The sequence below is a fragment of the Chiloscyllium plagiosum genome, chromosome 5 (genome assembly GCF_004010195.1).
Source record: "Chiloscyllium plagiosum isolate BGI_BamShark_2017 chromosome 5, ASM401019v2, whole genome shotgun sequence".
NCBI lineage: Eukaryota > Metazoa > Chordata > Chondrichthyes > Orectolobiformes > Hemiscylliidae > Chiloscyllium > Chiloscyllium plagiosum.
The window spans coordinates 11,136,389-11,160,279 of NC_057714.1; the positions used below are offsets into that span (position 1 = coordinate 11,136,389).

A 23,891-nucleotide genomic window follows, 5' to 3' on the forward strand; every position below is an offset into this window, starting at 1 on the left:
AATCCATCGAATTCAGCACCGCCTTCCTAACCTGCAATCTTCTTCCTGACCTCTCCGCCCCCACCCCAGTCTGACCTATCACCCTCACCTTGACCTCTTTCCACCTATCACATTTCCGACGCCCCTCCTCCAAGTCCCTCCTCCCTACCTTTCATCTTAGCCTGCTGGACAAACTTTCTTCATTCCTGAAGAAGGGCTTATGCCCGAAACGTCGATTCTCCTGTTCCCTGGATGCTGCCTGACCTGCTGCGCTTTTCCAGCAACACATTTTCAGCTTTTTTAGCATTAGACAATCTTACAAGTTCGGTGAAGGGTTTTCACTTTCCTCAGTATTGAACTATGGAAAAATGACTTAAAACCTTTATTTACATTTTCAATAACTTACATCTTACTTTTTCTCTCAAATAATGAAAAAGGAAAATATAGTACAGGAATTACTAGATTGAGGCAAAGGAAATGCAAACAGAACTGTACCTCAAATTGGCATCATAAAACAAAATGACAGTTTCTTTAAAAAATAAATCTCATTACCTTGACTTTATTCTCTTGTTGAAACCCAGGTGTGTCTGTGTCAGGAGGATAAGCAACTGTGATGTAGATATTGTATGGCTTCACCTAGAAAACAAAATAGTAAAGTTTGGGGAAAATAATTGACAAAGCACTGCAGAATCAATTCTAAAATGTTTCACATCAAACTCTAACAAGCACGTGAAGGATGGAAAAAGGACTAGAGTAAATTATATTATAATCCCCATGGAAAAAAAAACTGGGCTTCTTGAGTGTTAAGGACTCACATTCCCAACCTAAGGCACATAGCAGCAGTCAAATACAAATTCTCTTATCCCTTCAGCTTGTTTTGGATTAACTGCACCAAATGGCCCAAGTCCTCAAAGCTGGAGAGGAGAGAAGAAAAATCAAGAGCTGCTACTCTCAAATCAATGACAGTTGCATCGTAGGTAAGCATTGCGACTAAATTTGTGCAAATGAATGACAGACTCTCTCATCGTGTTGATCTTCACTTCATGCCTACTTACTCACATGACAAAGGCAAAAATAAAGACAATGGGCTAGAAGTGGCATAAACTTTGACAGTGAACCATCATTATCCCTACAAATATGAATGCAATATCAGGGTTTAACGTAAATGAGAACTTAAGCACAATTGTGAAGTACCAGTGTGTTATTCAATACTCTACGCAGAACTATTTTACTAAAAAAGAAATCTCCCAATAGAGATGCTCACAACAAAAAATATTAGAATTTGTATGATCAGCATTAATTATTGATAAATTGTGAGATTAATATTTGACGTGGGGGCTGGCAGTGTTTTCCAGCTCATTTAATGATTTATGGCTCAATTTGTACAACTGATGAGATTATATGCCACAATCTAACTATATTTAACTTAATCAAAATAAAATTTAAAATTAAAGCAAAAAAGTAATGGAGATTAACTATATTTGAAGGCTTTTAATTTTAAAATTGTGAAGAATAAAAATTAAATTAATGAAATATCAAAATACTTTGACATTTGCATGATATTTTAAAAGAAACATGCCAAATAACTATACATACATCATTTGAAAACATTTCAATCTCAATTTTTTGTTACCTTCCTGTTGAAGTGCCATCTGCTAATAGGGAAACACTGCCGACAAATACAGATGTTCCATGGGAAATCTTTACTGTATTTTTAAAATGGGGTGCAATCTCATCTATGTGCATAATTGTAAACCGAATCTTACCTACTTATTTCAAGAATAAAAAAAATACCCATCTGTCAAATTGGGTTTTACCGTTGCTCCATTAAAAGCCTTCCTGTCCTATCACTATGTCCAAGTCACCACTTACTATCTTCTGTGGATGCAAAGAACGGCCTGCAAAACTTTGCCAAAAGCTAGAGCCTTCCATTTCCACATACCCATGATCATTCCAATTCTCTCAAGAGAAGTAGCAACTAAGATTTATTTGAACCTTTGAAGGCAGGCCAGAAATTGAAATGAATTTTGTATTCAAAACTGTGGCCTGGGAAAAGGTTACCCATATTGTCCAATCTCACTCCAGAAATTGAGGCCAAAAAATATCCGCTAATTAAAAAAAAAATTATTTTTGGCAGCATTAATCCTGGTCCAACAAAACCCCCAAAATTAAAGTAAATACTAATTTGTTGTACCTCTAGATAGAAAACACAAAGTGCTAAAAGATGAAATACAAACAGAAAATTGAAACACACACCTCCATTTGTAAAGATTCAGCTAATCCACGCAAAGCAAATTTGGACGGCGAATAAGCTGTGTAACCAAATAAGCCCAGCTGACCTGCCTGGGATGACACAAACACGATCCTCCCCATTCTCCTTTCCTTCATGGTATGAATGACTGCCCGAGTAGGATAAACACTACCCAGATAATTGATCTCCATTAACCTCTGGGAAAATGATAAGTAGCACTGATGAAAATAGTCATTCAAATTGCCCAGATACATTTAAAATACAAAATGACGTAATACTTAATTTGCGTAAACATAGATTTGTCAATAGTTTATACGGAGATGGGATTTTGAAACCAAAAATACATCAATTCTTGAAATTCTGCACAGTTTTGAATGTTAAGACACTTTCAGTTTAATAAAATGCAGGATGTTTCAGACAGAAGTCATGAAGGGCTTACGCGCGAAACATTGATACTGTTGCTCCTCGAATGCTGGAAAGCGTCACACTCTCAACAAAGATATGGATGGCTCTCAAGAATTCACGTACCAGCATAAAATGTTATTACTACTGACATTTCTATTGCCATCATCATAACCACACTCCACAAGTTGTAGAGCTACCCAGCATGAACACTTGAACTTTCATATGACTTCTAGTAAACATTTAGTTTAAAGATCTTTTTGAAGCAACATTAACTTCAAGAAACGTTTTCATAGGTATGAAGTTGACATGTTTTTGCGTGTATCACTTATGACATCATGGATAATACCATTGTTCTGCGTGCAGGTGATCTCAAAACAAAATAAATCAAAAATAAATTCTTGACTGAGCTATCAAAAATGCTCAAAAATGAAGTCTGCACAGTCCATAGCAGTCTCCCCATGCCAGAGGTAGTTCTGGCAGTTCACTTCCATCCATTAAGAAAATAGAAGCAAAAGCAGCTTGCTTCACTTCTGACAGACTTTCATCAGTCTGGGTGGATTGAAAGCCAGGTGCAAAACAAAAGCTTTGCAATGCATTGCAAATCTTCAAAAATGTGAAGTTAACTTTTGAAGTGAAATTAATTTATTTTAATCACAGTTCGGGTTTGAACAGTCATCTATTGAAAGATGGTGAAAATTTCTTAGCGTTAACTCAGGGATTGTGCAAGAAAAACCGTTGCACATTTAGATTTTACAAAAGAAAACGTGACAATCAAGTCATAATCAAGGACAGTTAATAGAACATTGTTGCATTCAACTTTGAAGGATTCAATGAATAATATTAAAATATTTTCTATCTAAAATAAACTACTGCATCACAAACAATGAAAGTATGAACTTATTATTTGTTTCAAGACTGTCAAAGAACAAAGTCATAAACCAGGTGAAATCTTTCAATTCAGAACAGTGAAATGATACACACTAATGCCGGAAAGAAGTCGGAAGGCGGCATAGACAAACATTATTTTAAAATCAATTTCAATCAATGTTTTGTGCTTTAGAAAAATTGTGTTATTCTGTACCAACATACAAATATAGTAAAAAAAACACTAAATTAAGCAAAAAAACAAAAACTGAACAAAAGCAGAAATTGCTGGAGAAACTCAGCAGGTCTGGTGGCACCTGTGGAGAGAAAGCAGAGTTAAAGTTTTGAGTCCAGGGACCCACCTTCAGAAGAAGGGTCACTGCATTTGAAATGTTAACTCTGCTTTCTCTCCAGAGATGCTGCCAGACCGGAGTTGCTTCAGCAATTTCTGTTTTTGATACTAATTACAGCGTCTTTGTTAACACAATACTTCTTTCATACTTAAATTTGTTGTCCCAATTTTCATATTAAAAGCATTGACCAATATATGAATCAACATGTGCACAAAACGTTTCTTCTTAGATAAATTACTTGATGACCAGCCCTTTTCTTACTTCAGTCACAGAAAATTCAAGACACTTGTTCAGAGTCAGATGTTTATGAAATGACAGTTAAAAAAAGGAGAGAGAGAGAGAGAATGTGCTGCTGAGCGTCAAAACAATTTTGGCAATAAAATAGATTTTCTTTTAAAGGAAGTATTTTAAAAAATCCTGGGTGATAAACAATTTTCCACTTTACCAGAGAACACACACTGAAGAATTCAAAAGACATTGCCTGTACAGTTCATTAGACAAGTAGAATATAATTTATCGTAGATGCTCCAAGAAATTGTTCAATCGCAGAAAATATTTAAGTCTAATCATGCAAATTACTCACTCCAAAAAAGTCAATGTCAATATCTTCAAATTTTGCCGCAACAGATATGCCAGCACAGTTTATAAGCATGTCAACTGGACCCAGCTTCTCCTGTGCCTAGAATGACAGTTAAAGATTAATAAATTAATGATTCAGTACAAAATATCTGGTTAAGAAAAGGGACAGATTCCTGTTTATTTGATTTACTTAAAGCTCATTTCAAATGGCAGATGGAATTAAATCCAGGAAGTGTAAGTTGCCGCACTTCAGGAGATTAAATGTTAAGGAAAAGTATACAGTTAATGGCAGGACTCTGAACAGCATTGATGGACAAATTGGGCACAACATTACAGACGGATGAGCCCACTCCTATACAGTACAGTTCTATCCAAGTGTTCTCTGAGCAAAATAATTTGAAATGTGCATAACAAAAAGGAAAAGAGAATTATTGATGTACAATAAGCAGTAAATAAAGATTTGTGTACAAAAATAGATTTACATTCAATTTTCATTTGTCCCAGCAAATTAAGCTTATTTCAAATGAATAACAAAAAAACTAGTGTAGAAATTTTGAATTTTTTTTCCTGGAATGGTGAAGATATCAATTTCCTTCTTAAGCTCCTGTTAATAAACTCCAAGTTTTAATCAAAAACACTGGTTTTATGTGGGATTCAATTGTTTGTGGCAATCGACAATTCCACTTTAACTTGTGATAATGGTTAAGTCAGACTCCACTACTATACATTGGATTATATTTTCTGGAATGTGTTCAGTATTTGTGTTGCAGAATTCCACTCTTTCTGTAAATCATGAAGATTAGCACTCAGTTGGTGTCTTCCAACAATATAACATTAATTTCTTTTTCTTTCTATCTGCTCATCAACAAAGTAAAGAATCAATAAATGAGGTGTCAGTCAGCATATTTAGAGTACAGGTCTACTTCAGCATCACTGCTGCAACAAAAGCAGCACTTCTTTAACCAATCTTATTCAGCATAAACAAGATATACATGGGATCCAATATATTGAACGGCATGTTTAGCATGTTCATTTTAAAAAAAAGCAAACTTACTTGTTTAATCACGCTTTGCACTTGTCCATAGTCTTTTGAAACATCAACAGATATACACAATACTACCTGTGAAATCAATCAGAAAATATTCTCTCAAACATATATGTTGTAAACAAATACAGGTTGTTCTGCTATAATGCACGTTTCGTTAATGTGGATTTGCTGTAACACTTCGAAAGTGCGATCTTTTAAAAAACGTGTTGGCAGCAAGGCGATTACATCGCAGAGACTTTTAAGTGCTGTTTCTAAAGCGTGATTGTTCAATAACGCAAGTTTCATAAGAACACAATCATTGTGTTATAAAAGAGGGAGAGGCTGAATAGGCTAGGGCTGTTTTCCCTCAAGTGTTGGAAGCTGCGGGGTGACCTTACAGACGTTTGTAAAATCATGAGGGGCATGGATGGGGTAAATAGACAAGGTCTTTTCCCTGAAGTGGGGGGAGTCCAAAACAAGAGGGCATAGGTTTAGGGTGAGAGGGGAAAGATTTAAAATGGACCCACAGGGCAATTTCTTCATACAGAGGATGGTGCGTGTAAGGAATTAGTTCTCAGAGGAAGTGGTAGAGGCGGGTACGAATACAACATTTAAAAGGCAGCTGGATGGGTATAGGAATAGGGACGGTTTAGAAGGATATGGTTTAAGCGCTGGCAAATGGGACCAGATTCGTTTAGGATATTTGTTAGGCATGGACGAGTTGGACTGAAGGGTCTGTTTCTGTGCTGTACATCTCTATGACTCTAACTACCTGCAGCACAAAAATCTATGATAGAAACTAAACTCTATGCAAGAACAAAATCAACCAAAATATTTTTTTTAAAAACAGGTGACTACATTAATGAAATTAACTGCACTAATGCAAGTGGTAGAGACAGGAGGGAGACTAAGAGCACCAGAAATGAAGACAAAGGGTAAGAAAGCCTAAGGTCAGATAAACATGGTTGGAGGAAAGGCAGAAATGCATGTGAGCAGTAAAAATACGAGAGAGAGTGAAACAGTATGCACACAGAGGTAACATTTGTTGGGGGTGGGGAAAAGCCACTCCTGCTCAATTACAGATGATTGTCTATCTCAAGGGAATGTGGAATATGGAAAGAAGGCAAAAGCATAAACGGTACACCATTTCTCAACAAGAAAAACAAAAATAAAGTGCAATACTGGTTGTATATTTAAAAGGATCTCATCAATATGCCCAGTAATTTACAGGTGAATATGCACCACTTATAATTATTCAGGCCTTGACACGCGATAACACCCTGTAGAACTAAAAACTAGGAACCATTCTGGTAGAAATACTGATGCTATGGAAGCTGAATACTTCACTAGCTTCAAGATCAGTCTTTAGAAACTGTGGCCGACATTGTTGGTGCAAAAACAGAACTGTTTATCACATATGCAGAGATGTACAATTTACCCTGCCAAAACGAAAGCGTTCTCATTCCCCTACCACAAACAAACTGTTCTTTTAATAAAATGTCAGTGAACAAAGAGGTGACTTAGAAATACAATGATTGCATTTAAATCACAAGAGTTTCACACTCAAACATTGAAAATGCTCTAGTATGCAGCAGTTACAATGCTTATTCGTTTTCTACGCCCACCTGTTTATCATTAATGGAGTGCTTCTCAATTTCCTTCTTTGCCCGCAGCAGTTTGCCCTGGAAAACAAAAAAAAAGTTGAAACACAAATATTTTCAGACTGCCAATTTTGGAAATTCATCATGGCACATTCTACAACTAAGTTTTAAAAAAAAAAGAACTGTTCACCAAACTTCAGGTGATTCACTGTGTCACTGTTTGATCAATATTTGCAAATTCAAATGTTTGGATAATTTACAATTCAAGAAGCATTTTGAGATTGCTTTGCATTTTTCAAAGCATCTTTCAAAGATACAATTAAAACGTAAATATTCATGAGATAAAGAATGTTTCCTACAATATCTCTACAGTTAAGTATTTTGATTTATCATTCAACGTAAAGAATCATTTTTATTATTTACAACTCTTTCAAAAAACCTAAGCCTCTATCCCATTGAAGTTCTTACGCTAACACCCAACTCAGAGTCAGAGCAAGGAGTACAAGTTCCTAACGAGTACAGAGGAACCTCGATTATCCAAATATCAATTATCTGAATATCGGATTATCCGAAAGGGATCTCAAGGTCCTGAGAGAAACATTACATCAAAGAGCTGTTTCAACCCTGATCACATCTTTTGTTTACAGACACAATGAGTTAAAAACGAACTCGACTCCCTGAAATGCTGCTGAGAACAGTCCTGGACAATCCAGGCAACGTCTCTAAATGACCGCCCAACCTCTCACTTTCCCTGGAGTTCTACACAGGAATGATCCCTAAACCCCCCTTCCCCAGATAATCTCACCAACATTGCCCTGCACAAGGCAGAGGTCGAACCTGTCAAAAAAAATGTCTGTGCGCTGCTTGGTGGGGGAGGGAGGAGGAGGAGGAGTGGGTCAGATGGGAGGGGGTGCGGAATTGGGGGTAGGTAGTGTTGGATGGGGTTGGGGCAGAATGACAGGGTGGGAATGGGCGGGGTTGGAGCGGACAGAGTTGGGGGCGGGTTGAGAGCAGACAGATTTGGGATGAGCGTGGGGCAGGGTGGGAGTGGACGGAATTGGGGCGGGAGAGCGCGAGCGGACAGGGTGGGGGCGGGGTCTTGCACACTGTGCTGCTGCCTAGTGTCCTGAATGGGGAGCAGACTTCACAAAACTCCAAGCCCCAGAAGAAATCAATTAACCGAATAATCAATTATCCGAATGAAATAGCACCCTCCCATCTCGTTTGGATAATTGAGGTTCCGCTGTACATGCAAAGGAAAAGTTGAAGGGATTCTTGCTCAGCCATTAATTTTCACAATTTTTAAAAACTGGAATAGTTACCAAATAGTTGTGATGAAACATCTTTCCTATTCTTGCATTCAATTCCTCTCACAAAACATTGTTAGCTCTCCTGATTACTTTCCGTACCTGCACTCTAAATTGTGATTCATGCATTAGGACTCCCAGATTCTTTCAGCATTTTGGAGTCCTGCAACCTGTCACCATTTAGATAATCCGCTTTCTTCTTATTCTTTTAGCCAAAATGAACGATTGCACACTTTCCTGAATTATACTCCATTTTCTGGATCTTTTCTTTAGCCACTCACTTAATCTATTTATTTACATTTATTACTACTTAAATCATCTTGACAATTCAATCTCCTATCTACCTTTAGATTTAGATTAGATTAGATTAGATTAAGATTAGATTACAGTGTGGAAACAGGCCCTTCGGCCCAACAAGTCCACACCGACCCGCCGAAGCGAAACCCACCCATACCCCTACATTTACCCCTTACCTAACACTACAGGCAATTTAGTATGGCCAATTCACCTGACCCTGCACATCTTTGGATGGTGGGAGGAAACCGGAGCACCCGGAGGAAACCCACGCAGACACGGGGAGAACGTGCGAACTCCACACAGTCAGTCGCCTGAGGCGGGAATTGAACCCGGGTCTCTGGCGCTGTGAGGCAGCAGTGCTTACCACTGTGCCACCGTGCCGCCCACCTTTGCGTCACCAGCAAATATAGCGACCATACCTTCAGTCCCTTCACTATCATTTATATAAAGTTTAAAAAGAGTTGAAGCCCCAGCATCATCCAGTAGCACACCACTCATGACAAACTACCAGCCTGAAAACTATCTATCCCGAATCTTCAGCTGGCTAGCAGGAAGCAATCTTCTACCCGTGCCAATATGTTACACCTAACACCATGACCTTTTATTTTCCACAATAACCTTTGTTGCACCTTATCAAATGTCTTCTGGAAATGTAAGCACAACACATCCAATGGTTCCTTTTATCTATAGCACAAGTTGTTTCTCTAATAAATTAGTTAGATATGATTGCTCTTTGACTAAAACTATGCTGGCTCTATCTTGTTACTCTGAACTTATCCAAGTGCCTTTGCTTTCTGCCTCCCTCATGTTTTCAATTAAAAGAGTTTGATTATCTACATTCCAATCTAAAAGTAACCTTTCCCAAATTTAATGAGTTTTGGAAAATTTAAACCACACAGCAACTATCTCACTGGCTACTTATTTTAAATCCTAGGATGAAATCCATCAGGGCCGAGACATGTGTCAACTCGCGATTCAACAATTTACTTAGCACTACTTCCCTAAGAACTGCAATTTTCTTGAGTACCTCCCTCCCTTTCAATTCCTGATTTATAGCTATTACTGGGATGTTAACTGTCTCCTCTCTAGTGACTAGTGATGCAAAACATCTGTTCGCTTCATCTGTCGTCTCTTTATCCAACATTACTAATGCCTCAGCTCAACAATTACTCTTCAATGCTTTGCCTCTTGTCTTCTCTTTGGTTAAGCGGTCAGGGAGGGAATTCCAGAACTCAATTTTAAATGTACAGTTAGGATAATAGGCAATGATGGAGTGAAGGATAAGAGAAGACAATTGGAGGAACACTTGCAGGGCTAAAACAGAGTGCTGAGATCGGGTGAGGACAATGCCATGGAGTGATTGAAATACAAGGAAGAAAAAAATCTGAAGAGCATCTGGGCTTGGAAACAATTTTAGTCAGTGGGTACAGAGGAGCAAAAACAAATAGGAATTTGTGCAAGTTGATATTGATGGAGGATTTTTGGTAAAGAATTTCTGAAAGGAGAAGGGGACCATTATTTTGTGGTCGATCCTAAAAGTCTAGGATTTAAAAAGTTACTTAAATTCAGCATTTCGTTGCTTTTGATGAATCATGTTATACATGCTTTTCTCCTCAGAAACAAATCAGCTTCAGTTCAAGATATTGTTGAGAAGTCAAAAGAGGATATAGTCAAAAGACAAATATGCCTTTTGTGAGTTAAGAGACTGTGACAGCATACGTGTCTGTGATAGGCTGACAGGTGCAGAGAATGCTGAGAACTGATCATGTGTAACAATCAGCTAGTGATAGTGTTCTGATGTTAAGGCAACTGGATTTGAATTTAACCAATTAATTTCTGCCCAGGATACCAAAAAAATGAATTTGAATTTTATTGTATTGACAAAATTGGACCAATGAGAGGATATGATGTTGGGGATATAAAAGGAAGGGCATTTTGAAAGTTAGTCAGAGCCAACTGCCATCCAAAAAAAAAATCTCAGAAGGCATCATCTATTAGAGGTATCAAGAAATTGTATACAGACACTCTCAGAAAAAAAGTTAAGATGATGGTCCAGGGAGAAGACAGCAGAATCAGAACGATGGAAGGAAGACAGCATAAGAGACTGTATGGATTTTTAAGAGATTAAGTTGATTTAATGATTAATAATTGTGTGATTAGAGGAACATTTTAACAGAGTCAGGGTCAGTTGTGATTAGGTAAGAAAAAAAAGGGGCTCAGGTTTGTTACGTGTTTGTTTACTGTTCACTAAGTTAGGAAAATAAATTGGTTTTTTTTCTTTAAATAGTAGAAATCAGGAAATGCTTTCACTTACCCACTTTTAGTAGATTGAGGGGCAAGCTTTTTTGGGTATTTTAGCTTTAATTAGCAGAGGGGTTCGATCTCTATAACAATCTGTTCAGTAACTTGAAAATACACCCTGTATATCTGGATTGTGTATGCAGATGTAACACTGAAATATTTTTCAATATTGAAAATGTCAAGGTGGGGATTCTTGTTGTGCAATGGTAGTTCCCTAGCTCTGGTCGAGAAGGCCTGGGTTCAAGTCCCACCTTTCCAATGGTATGTTAAAACATTTGAACAGGTTGAGTAAAAATGTGTAGAGATTCTTATTTTGTAACTATGTACCAAACAGAACACAAAAAGTCAAGTCAAACAAAATTCTTCGTTCTCAACCTTTCAGACAGTTTGATTTAAGGCACAAATTAATTCAATCTCAATACAAGAGATTCACAAAATGAAAGTACATTAGTCATGCTTCAATTAACTGATTCAATCACATACCTCATCCCGAGCCACCAAAGTTATAAATGCACCTTGCTTGAAGCACTCAATTGCAATACATTTCCCAATACCACTTGATCCCCCTGTCACCTGCATGGTTAAAATAAAAATCACAGTAATTAGAAACAGCATTGCTCAAGATTCTGATTCAAGATACATTCTATATACAAGTCATTTCACTTTTCTGTTGCCAACATATTTATTATTCTGCAGACTTGCAGCAAATTAGACCAAATTTACCACCTAGAAACTGAAATTTCACATTGCAGAATATTAAAATGGGAAGGGGGTCTAAAATGTTGTAACACTTGTTGGAATCTATTCAATGTGCGTGCACAAATTGTTCAGTTTTCTTCTTTACTGTTTATCCTTCTTCTTTAGGTTTACATGGACATCTTTGCTTGTGTTTACAACACTTGCAGAATGGTAAAAGTATACATTTCTGAAGATGATTTGTCCAACAAACATTAAGCAATGCATCTGTTTACCATTGTAACGGAACTAATTAACATGAGTCATAATCATAGAAACAGACCTTTTGGCCCAACTTGTTCATGCTGACCAGGTTTCCTACATTTGGCTCATAATCACTCAACCTTTTCTAACGATGCACCTGTCCAAACACCTTTTAAATGTTTAATTGTACATGCCTCTACCACTTCCTCTGGCAGGTTATTCCATATATGCACTACCCTGTGTGAAAAGTTTGCCCCGCAGGTCTCTTAAATCTTTCCCCTCTCACCTTATAGCTATGCCCACTAGATATGGATTTTCCTACTGGAGGAAAAGACCTTGGCAATTCACCTTACTCACAGCATAGAAAAAGGCTCTTCTGTCAATCATGTCCACACTAGTCAAAACAATCAACTAATTCTTGTAAGCACACTTTTCCAGCTCATGACTCAGACTCGCTTGCCTTGGCAAGCGCACGTCTAAATCCTTTTTAAAGCAATGAGGGTTTCTGCCTCTATTACATTTACAGGCAGTGAATTCCTGATCCGCACAACCCTCTGGGTGAAAAGGTGTTTTCCTCATCTCTAAATTTCTGCCTCTTACCTTAAATTTATGTTTCCTGGTCATTGATCCCTCCATTACAGGAAATGTTTCTTCTTGTCTATCTATCTATGCCCCTCTTAACTTCATGCAGCTCAATCATATCTGGTCTAAGGAAAAGACCAATCTGTCCAATTATATAATTTAAATTCTCCAGCTCAGGCAGCCTTCTGGTAAATCTCCGCTGCACCTTCTCCAGTGCTATCATATCTCTCCGACAATGTGGATTCTAGAACAGCACATAATACTCCAACTGTGCTCTAACCACTTTTTAATAATTCCAGCATAACATTCCTGCTTTTAAACTCCATACCTCAGCTAAAAGTAAGTATCTCATATACCTTCTTAACCACATTATCCACCTGCCCTAATACATTGAAAGACTGACATATAGGCACACTAAGATCACTAACTATAGAGTCGTAGGGAAATAGACCCTTCGGTCCAACTCTTCCATGCCCACCAGGTGTCCTAAATTAATCTCGTCCCATTTGCCAGCATTTGGCCCATATCCCTCTAAACCCTTCCTATTCATATTCCCATCCATATGCCTTTTAAATGTCGCAACTGTACCAGCCTCCACCACTTCCTCTGGCAGTTCATTCCAAATACGCACCACCCTTTGTGAAAACGTTGCCCCTTAGGTCCCTTTTAAATCTTTCCCCTCTCACCCTAAACCTATGCTCTCTAGTTTTGGACTCACCTAAAGGCCTTGGCTATTCACCCTATCCATGCCCCTCATTATTTAATAAATCTCTATTAGGCCACCCTTCAGCCTCTGACGCTCCAGGGTAAAAACAGCCTCAGCCTATCCAGCCTTTCTTTATAGCTCAAGCCCTCCAACACTGGCAACATCCTTGTAAATCTTTTCTGAACCCTTTCAAGTTTTCTAACATCCTTCCCGTAGCAGGGAGTCCTCAACTGCAGTGTTCCAACAATGGCCTAAGCAGTGTCCTGTAGAGCAACAGCATGGCCTCCCAACTCCTGTATTCAATACTCTGAACAATAAAAGGGAGACATACCAAATGCCTTCCGCACTATTGTATCTACCTGCAACTCCACTTTCAAGGAGCTATGAACCTGCATTCCAAGGTCTCTGTTCAGCAACACTCCCCAGGACCTTACCATTGAGTGTATATATCCTGCCCTGATTTACCTTTCCAAAATGCAGCATCTCATATTTATCTGAATTCAACTCCATCTGCCACTCCTCAGTGCACCTGCCCATCTGATCAAGATCCCATTGTACTCTCAAGTAACTTTCTTCGTTGTCCACTACAGCAAATATTTTGGTGTCATCTGCAAACTTACTAACTATACCTCCTATGATCACATTCAAATTGTTTATAAAAATGACAAACAGCAGTGGACCCAGCACCGATCCTTGCAGCACACTGCTGGTCACAGTCCTCCAGTCTGAAAAGCAACCCTGCACCACCACCCTCTGTCTACTACCTTCGAACAGTTCTGTATCCAAATGTTCAGTTCTCCCTGTATTGCACATGATGTAACCTTGCTAACCAATTGAAGACATTTTTCCTATCATTGTGATGAGAATTTGTGCAGATCATTTTCATCTTCAGAAGATTGTCTTGCCAATGGCCACAGGCTTGGCAGTGACCCACTCAATGAACAGCACTGCTTCCTCCAGGAGGCTTAGAGAATGCAGATGCTTTCCTCCTCCAGTTGGTTTCTTGGTGCTTCCAATGTGTTCATCGTATATTCATTATTAAAAATGAGTGCCTTACTACACAATATTATAAAATAAAGTGCCACGTGAAAGAAGTAGGGGAAAAAAAATTGAAGACAAATTTCTTTTATAAAGCAAAATGATTTGGACAGGTGTTTCAAAGAAACATAGAAAATAAGAAAGGAGAGGCTACTTGGCCCTTCAAGCCTGCACCATCATTCAATAGGTTTATTACTGTTCATACAATTAGTATTGCTGCTGTTCTCACTTTCTCCTAAAACAGGAACAGGAGTAAACTATTCTGCCCCTCAAGCCTGTTCCACCATTTGATGAGATCATAATTGATGCTGCCTGACCTGCTGTGATTTCCAGCATTTTTTATTTTCAGTCCAGTGAATATAACCCTAACTAATCTAGTTTCTTTGCATATATTAGTCTTGCCAACCTAGGAATCAAAAGTGCTTAACCTTTGTTGAACTCCTCCATAACCAGAACATTGATTTCCTTTATCTGAGGAACAAAACTGTAAACAATATTTCAGGAATGGTCTTACCAAGGCCCTGAACAAGTCCAACAATACACCTTGCTCTTATACTCTCAGCATGAAGGCCAATGCATCATTTGCCTTCTTCACTGCCAGTTGCACCTGCATGCTTACTTGCAGCAACTGGCAGAGGGCAGTCAGGGAAGGGGGGGGGGGGGGGGGGGTTGGATTGCAATATTGACATCTGCCTTCCTGCTTTTGCTACCAAAAGGTGGATAATCTTACATGTATCCATATTATGATGTATCTGCCATGCATTTGTCCACTCATCCAATTTGTCCAAATCACACAAACATTCTGCTGCTTCCATCCACCCGGTTTTGTGTTGTCTGCAAAACGAGATATTTTACATTTAGTTCTCTCTCGGAGATACTATGATTGAAAGTACAGCTTTTTATTTTGGAAAGGAGGAGAAAGAAAGAGTATAGCAATCAAAACCCATGCAAGGTGCAAGATGGGAGAAGTGACTGAAAGATATTTTACCTAACAAAATATGGTGAGGCTGTAGAAGTGAATGAGGACAAGAACAGTGTGTGTCCAAAGTAGACCCAGGCCAGAGAGATGTGGATTAGTTAAAATACACAAAGATTGGAAATTCGAGAAGAAAGTGTTTCAAAAATTTATTATTTTTTTTAAAGGAAAAAAGCTTCTATCAGCTGATCATGTCTTTCAGCAATGTCCTAAAATAGTTACTGTGTGCATATAAACAGATACATTGAATGACCTGACATCTTGCTATCTGCTTTTCTGCAATTTTGGTTATGAGGAAATGTTGCGCAGGGAAGTTCTCTGATAGGGTTGTTTCTGTCCTGTATGGCTCTTTAGTCCAACCAGTCCATACCGAACATAATCCCAAACTAATCTAGTCCCACCTACTGCTCCAGGCCCCCTATCCGTCCAAACCTTTCCTAGTCATGTACTTATCCAAATGTTTTTCAAACATTGCAAGTGTACCGAGATCGACCATTTTCTCAAAGTTCATCCCACACGAACCATGAAAAAAAATTTACACTGGATGTCTTTTTTGTTTAAATCTCTCACCCCTCACCTTAAAAATATTCCCTCTAGTCTTGAAATCCCCATCCTATGGAAAAGGCAACTACCATTAACACTACTGATACCCCGCATTACCTTATAAACTTCTACAAGGTATCCGTGCAAACTCCTATGCTCAGTCTATAACTCAAACCTTCAAAATCCTGGTAAATCTCTTCTGAATCCTCTCTACCTTAATAATATCCTTCCCATAATTGGGGAACCAGAACTGGACACAGTATTCCAGAAGAGGCCTCAGTGTCCTGTGCAACCTCAACATTACTTCCCAACTGCTATACTCAAAAGAGCGGAATTACAAAGGGAAGTGTGCCAATGCCTTTTTAACCAGCCTCTGCATACGTGGCACAAACTTGAACGAATTATGTACCTGAACTCCTAGGTCCCTCTGTGCTTCAACACTACCCAAGGTCCTACCGTTAATTGTACTAGCCCTACCCTTGTTTGTTGTACCAAAATGCAATACTCGTGAAATAATTTAAATTTTAAGCCTCAGTTGAATGTTTTACTCAAAAATCACTTCAAAGTTACATAACATGGAAGGTAATTAGAGCAGATTGAATAAACAAAGGGCAGATGTGGACAATGTGTGCATGGCATTTCAGAGAGGAGGTAAAGATCATGGTGTCATTGAGGTGGATGGAGGAGCTAAATGTCAAAGTTGGAGACATCAATGGTTAAGGAGGACAGTAAACCATTATTGCTGTTGACTCAGGTGGATTCATTCCACTACAAACTCAATTTGAGGAAATTTAACACATACATTGTAAGTAACATGAAAGGTACATGTGGAGTTAGCTGGCAATGGCATGCTTATGAAAAGAAGAAATTATGAGTTTGAGGACTGCTGAAAAAAGACACGCTGTTGAAGCTTCAAAGTTTTAATATTGTGACAGCAGTTTTGAAACAGGCAAGAAAATGTCCATACTATTGGCAAGATTAGGCTCTAGAAAGGGCAACAGTAAGGAAATCATAACATAGGTAACATGTGCAGGTTAGGTGAATTGGCCATGCTAAATTTCTTGCAGTGTTAGGTGAAGGGGTGAATGTAGGGGAGTGGGCCTGGGTGGGTTGCTCTTCGGAGGGTCAGTGTGGACTTGTTGGGCCGAAGGGCCTGTTTCCACACTAAGTAATTTAATCTAACTTCACACCAACTCGACCCCACGTCACTCAGATGTGATGTGGTCGCAATGACCCAGCACTGGCAGGCATTAATTGTGTCTTAGCGCTCGTACTAGTCACACATGGATCTGTTCAGTAAGTTTTTTTTATTTCACTGTGAAAATGTAATTTATTTCCGAACTCCAAAAAACAATTGGCCCCAAGGATTTTGGTAAAGGATTGTCTATCTGTAACTGTATCTTGTTATAATACCTTATTCAAAATTACCCTAAAGGCTGAATTTCAATGCATCAAAGCATTTCTACAAAGGCTGAGTAATTATGGTAAAAACATATGAACAGTAACAACATTATAAAAATAGATAAACAAATTCAGCAGGTTGAGAGAAATGTTTTTAAAGGGTAAAACTGAATGAAAATAATAAAATTAAAAAGCACCACTTCTACATTTCAAGGTACAGAAAGTACTTCACTGAGAACCTGAATCATACAAGGAGTAGGACTACAGCAGTATCTTTCCACCATGCATTTTACAGGGTCAAATTTAATGAACTGAAGAGTTGCTTTGATTGGTCTGGTTGCAATAGGGAGCATCCAATTCTGAAATTCAGTAGATTATAAAAGGGATTTTCCAAGCTTAATATAAATATGGTAAAAACATATTTCAAGTTTTGAGATATGAACAGCAGTGGTTCAATTAAGCTGTGCGACTTGCACACAGATGCCACCCAGGCACAGCACGTGAACAAAGAACAGATACAACTCAGCAATATAGATCAACAACAGTTCACAGACAGAACCTGAAATAATTGAAAGATTTGATGACATACACCCAATTATCTTTTACTTAAAGCATGGCTATCCTACTGCAAGAGTATCACACCCAGGATTTAAGGCCTCCACCTCAGTCAGGGAGCAACTGCCAAAAGGGACATGTGCTCATGTCTACTCAAGTCTATTTGCATAGCACTGAATTAGAGTTAACTGGGTACTCTTCAGACAGTGGGTTAATTTCATTGAGCAAATGAATTAAGTTCACACAGTAAAGGCAGTTGGAGTTGGTTTTGGGGTGTAAAAAGGAAATAATTGAAGTTTCTAAAAAAGTGAAGGGCAGGATCAAGGGGACAAATATTAATGAAACTGTTGCAAAGACAAATTTGAGATAGTGCAGATTTTTAATGGAGGACAAGAACAAACAAGAAAATCTGACTGCTGAGCTCAAAAAGCATCAAATCTGATACATCTGGCAGTTAACAGCTATATATAGAGGAACCTCAATTATCCGGCATTCAATTAAGTTTGGATTATCCGAACATGATTGCAGGATCCAGATGTTTGTCTATGTTATGTAGCACGCAATTCTCCGGCATTCAATTAACCGAATGAAATACTCCCCGCCGTGTCCTTCGGATAATCGAGGTTCCTCTGGAACACAGTTTAGTGTAGGGCACCCACAATGTTAATAGAGGTGGCTGTTCCATCAGGGAATGAAAATTCAGTACTTGCTGTTAGAGATGTGGACAATTACTAAACAGGTCAGGAACCAGATAATGAATAGGAGCAGAGGCATCTATCAATTGTCCAATGAGATTTTGGAGGCAATGCTTTCCCTCCCCAAGGAGCAGAACAAGAATGTCCATAAGAAATAGAAACAGGAGTTGGCCATTCGACCCCTTGAGCCCACTCGATCATTCAGGAGGAACATGGCTGTTCAGACATTACTCATGCCCACTTTGTCCTTTTCACCTAACTCTTGATTCCCCAACTGATCACCTATTCACAGACCTGAAATGTTACCCGTTTCTGTTTCCATTAACCCACTGCCTGACCCGCTGAATGTACAGAGACACACAGAGACACACAGAGACACACAGAGACACACAGAGACACACACACACAGAGACACACAGAGACACACAGAGACACACAGAGACACACAGAGACACACAGAGACACACTTCCTAAGAGAGTGAAAATGTCAGAGAACATGGGTAGTTGAAACTTTATTGCTGGAACAGCACAGCAGGTCAGGCAGCATCCAGGGAACAGGAGATTCGACGTTTCGGGCACAGGCCCTTCTTCAGGGCCTGTGCCCGAAACGTCGAATCTCCTGTTCCCTGGATGCTGCCTGACCTGCTGTGCTGTTCCAGCAATAAAGTTTCAACTTTGATCTCCAGCATCTGCAGACCTCACTTTCTCCTCGAAGAGAACATGGGTAAGCTCACGAGTGAAATCAGACAAGTGAACAGTGAAGACAACAATGGCAAATGGATTTCAGATTTGGGCCCCAAGTAATAATGAACATGGTTAGCCAGTCAAATTGCTGTATGACAGCAATACAAGAGTGACGGACAAAACATCATTCACAAGACAATTTTAAAACCATCAGATTGCTTTAATTTCAAAGTGATCAGGGAATTAGTTATATTTTACTGTGAAGTGCTATTAATGCTCTACTCCAGGAAATACATTATTTCAACATCATTAGGGCATTGATTACAGAATTTACATTTGACCAAGTTATTCCATTGCATTTCTTTAAACAATGTATTAAAGTTTCAAGACCTTGAAACAGCTATTAGATGTACCTGTCACGAGTGTGACACCACAAAATCTATAACATTTGTGATGTATAAATAATAATTTTTGCAAGATGAAAACTCTCTCAAAGTATTATCCTTTCATTTTGAATTTGAACTCAACTCAGGAGATAGGATACTCTTTTGGGGTAGGAAATAAAAAATTAATCTAACATGCTTTGTTACTAAAACAATCAAGTATAGCTTGACAGACATTTTACTTTAAATCAAAGGCTCTGAACTTTGCTAAAAACTTCTGTACTGACAAGAAATTGATAAATTAAAATGCAAAGAACTCAGTGCAGAAATGTCAGAGTCATAGAGATGTACAGCATGGTCCAACTTGTCCATGCCAACCAGATATACCAACCCAATCTAGTCCCACCTGCCAGCACCTGGCAAATATACCTCCAAACCCTTCCTATTCATATACCCATCCAAACGCCTTTTAAATGTTGCAATTGTACTAGCCTCCACCACATCCTCTGACAGCTCATTCCATACACATAGCACTCTCTGCGTGAAAAAGTTGCCCGTTGCGTCTCTTTTGTATCTTTCCTCTCACCCTAAACCAATGCCCTCTTGTTCTGGACTCACCCATCCCAGGGAAAAGACTTTGTCTATTTATCCTATCCATGCCCTTCATGGTTTTATAAACCTCTCAGGTCACCCCTCAGCCTCTGACACTCCAAGGAAAGCAGCCCCAGCCTATTCAACTTCTCCCTATAGCTCAAATCCTCCAACCCTGGCAACATCCTTGTTAATCATTTCTGAACCCTTTCAAGTTTCAGAACATCGTTCCGATAGGAAGGAGACCAGAATTGCACGCAATATTCCAACAGTGGCCTAACTAATCTCCTGCACAGCCACAACATGGCCTCCCAACTCCTTTACTCAATACTCTGACCAACAAAAGAAAGCATGCCAAATGCCTTTTTCAGTATCCTATCTACCTGCGACTCCACTTTCAAGGAGCTATGAACTTGCACTCCAAGGTCTCTGTTCAGCAACACTCCCTAGGACCTTACCATTAAGGTGTATAAACCCTGCTAAGATTTGCTTTCCCAAAATGCAGCACCTCACATTTATCTAAAACTCCATCTGCCACTTCTCAGCCCATTGGTCCATCTGGTCAAGATCCTGTTGTAATCTGAGGGAACCTTCTTCGCTATCCACTACACCTCCAATTTTGGGGTAATCTGCAAACTTACTAACTGTACCTCTTACGCTCACATCCAAATCATTTATATAAATGACAAAAAGTAGTGGGCCCAGCACCAATTCTTGTGGCACTCCACTGGTTACAGGCCTCCAGTCTGAAAAACAACCCACTACCAGCACTTCTACTTTTGAGCCAGTTCTGTATCCAAATGGCTAGTTATCCCTGTATTCCACAAAATCTAACCTTGCTAACCAGTCTCCCATGGGGAACCTGGTCGAACGCCTTACTGAAGTCCACATAAATCACGTTCACAGCTCTGCCCTCATCAATCCTCTGTTACGTCTTCAAAAAACTCAATCATGTTTGAGAGACATGCTTTCCCACGCACAAAGCCATGGTGACTATCCCTAATCAGTCCTTGCATTTCCAGATATATGTGTACATCCTGTCCCTCAGGATTCCCTCCAAAAAACATGCCAACCACTGACGTCAGACTCACTGGTCTATAGTTCCCTGGCTTGTCCTTACAACCCTTCTTAAACAGTGGCACCACATTAGCCAACCTCCAGTCTTCCGGCACCTCACCTGTGACTACCAATGATGCAAATCTCAGCAAGGGCCCAGCAATCACGTCCCTCGCTTCCCACAGAGCTCTAGGGTACACCTAATCAGGTCCTGGGGATTTATCCACTTTTATGTGTTTCAAGACATCCAGCACTTCCTCCTCTGGGAAGAAGAAATGTATCAAAACAACAAGACACTTCAGGGTCCAACAAGGTGTGATAAGCCCGACAGGAGCAAACTATCCACCCCAGTCCAAAACTGGGTCCTCCACATCATGGCTTCCATGTAAACAAATACAAAGCATAGACTTCGTTATTTTTAATATGCAGAAGGCGAAACAAAGCAGGAAGATATCAGGAGGTCCTATCACCCTCACACAAATTATGCGAGTAATAAGGTAGTCTGGTGGGCTAGATGACTGGTTTATGAAGTGGTAGTGACATCAATAGCAAGAGTCCAATTCCCACACCATGAAAGTCCTTCCATCTCAACCTCACCACTTGCCTGAGGCGCAGTGACCTTCAGGTTAAACATACCAGTTGTCATGTGTCTTGATGAGAAAGGAACCCGATGGTCCTCTGGGATTATGACAATTTTACCTTTACCTAGACCTATAATGACAGGAAGTTAATTGATGGGAGAAGTCAGCAAGAGATTCATGAAGCAGAAGGGGAAAAATACAGCTCCATATTTTTAAAGATAAATAAAGGGAAACACCAATCTGCTTATTAACGATACATAAAATTAATCAGTGAGGCGACAATAATGGTGCAAAGGGTGAGCAGAGAAGTAATAATTTGAAACAGCTTTGTTAAGACATGGAACATATTTATAAGCTGCACCTGAAGCACGTGTTGTTATTATTGAGCCTCTACAGCTCTGGTCCAGAGTGTGTAAGGGATGCACATGCAGCAAGACTTGGGGTGGAGTTTGCTGCCCATTCCCTCACTCCCCTCCAACCCATTAGGCTCTGTAACCTTTCCTCCTCCCCCCCCCCCATCACCCGCTTCAAGAACTCGCTGCCGCCGCCGCCGCTGCTGCCCGTCCACCCCACCCTCCCATAGACACAGGTCCAGTCAACTCCCCTCACACACACCCATCCCACCACACACACAGCCCGCAGGCCTCTCCAACCTTCACACACACACACACGGGAGGGGGGGCCGAGCGGCCCGTTGCCCCCGGGGAGAAGGGGGGGGGGGAGAGATAGGGATTTTTTTAATCCCACCTCACTCACCACAACGTGCGATCCGTTGAGTTTGAGGGGCTTGGGGCTGATGAGCGGCGACACCATGTACAGGAGCAGCACGAAGGCCACGATAAAGGCCCCGACCACCAGCAGCATGACGAGCAGCAGCGGCCTCCAGCCTGAGAACTCGCTCCACAGGGTGACACCCTCCTCCAGAAAAAACATTTAAACCGCTCGGCGAGCGCTCCCGCTGATGCAGGCACCGGGGGGTGGGGGTGGAGGAGGAGCTGCTGCGGTTAATGGAGAACCCCGCCAGCCGGAACAACAAAACAACATGAAAGTTCACGGCAAGGCGCGGGCACTGTCGGCGCGCGAGGGGGAGGGGGCGGGGCCGGGCCCGACCCGCGGGTGGGAGGGAGGGACGTGGCGGGGGACGTGATGAGGATGGGCGGGGTTAACAGCGGCCCCGAATTGGAGGATGGGCGGAGCTAGCAGTGGGCCTGCGATAGAGATGGGGAGAAGGGCGGGGCTAGCCGTGTCCCTGTGATGGCGATAGGGGATGGGCGGGGCTAGCCGTGACCCTCTTGATGGGGATGGGCGGGGCTAGCAGTTGCCCTGTGATGGACATAATTTGGAGATGCCGGTGTTGGACTGGGGTGTACAAAGTTAACAATCACACAACACCAGGTTATAGTTCAACAGGTTTAATTGGAAGCACACTAGCTTTCGGAGTGACGCTCCTTCATCAGGTGATTGATGAATTGTGTGATGAATATGGGGGAAGGGTGGGGCTAGCCGCGGCCCTGTGATGGAAATAGGGGCTCAGTAAGACCAAACTATCGGAAATTCAGTTGTAGTAAGTTTCACTATTTTGTAACCAAACAGTCCAACAAACTGATTTCCAATTGCGACCATGATATTCCTGGTCATAGATTTGTGTGTTACCCTGTAAATGCATTCTGCAGAAACTAATCAGAAAACAGTTAAATGCACAAACTGAAAGTAATGTCAGATTTGACATTTTTTTTCCTATTGCAAAGTGTCTAGCAATCATGAGGTTTTCTGCAGGTCAAAGTTAAATGTTTTCTCCTTATCCTTCAGGGCCTGCCTTGGTCCTTTTATGTAGTTGACGATGCTATCCTCCTTCAACATCTCTTCACTATGGTTGATTCCATTTTTATTTGTCCACCATTGCAACAAAATCACTTGTATTGGCTTATGTTTTTGCTTTTGAATCACTATCTCTGGTTTCCTAAAAAAAAATCCATAATTGTTACTCACCCTTTCCCCAATTTTTTCACCTGCATATTGTCCTTCGGTAACATCATCCAAACAGCAGTGTCAGTGTGAATATGTACATATGTATGAAACCTAAGTTGAATATTCTTTATTCTTGCTGATTTTTCAAGCTGTTTATCCTACACCAAGTCTGGGTCAGCAGAATGTTTTATTTTAAAAACTATATTTCAAAGAGTCAGTCCACAGCTAG

General features: G+C 40.1%; 1 protein-coding gene across 5 annotated transcripts in view; it reads right to left on the reverse strand.

The window, feature by feature from the left end:
• kdsr (3-ketodihydrosphingosine reductase) overlaps nt 1–22,921 on the reverse strand; it is a 44,457-nt gene extending 21,536 nt beyond the window's left edge. The window contains exons 1-8 of one of the 5 annotated variants that reach the window (XM_043689611.1): nt 21,750–21,774; nt 14,960–15,063; nt 11,448–11,537; nt 7,084–7,140; nt 5,486–5,551; nt 4,436–4,531; nt 2,236–2,427; nt 532–615 (exon numbers count right to left, since the gene is read on the reverse strand). In XM_043689611.1, coding sequence (XP_043545546.1) covers nt 532–615; nt 2,236–2,427; nt 4,436–4,531; nt 5,486–5,551; nt 7,084–7,140; nt 11,448–11,537; nt 14,960–15,063; nt 21,750–21,759 — 699 coding nt within the window. In that variant the 5' untranslated portion in view covers nt 21,760–21,774. Of the gene's footprint in view, nt 1–531; nt 616–2,235; nt 2,428–4,435; nt 4,532–5,485; nt 5,552–7,083; nt 7,141–11,447; nt 11,538–14,959; nt 15,064–21,749; nt 21,775–22,441 lie in introns of those variants that run through there. The other 4 variants (XM_043689612.1, XM_043689609.1, XM_043689610.1 and 1 more) reach the window with 4 other exon arrangements.
• Nucleotides 22,922–23,891: the final 970 nt, after the last annotated feature.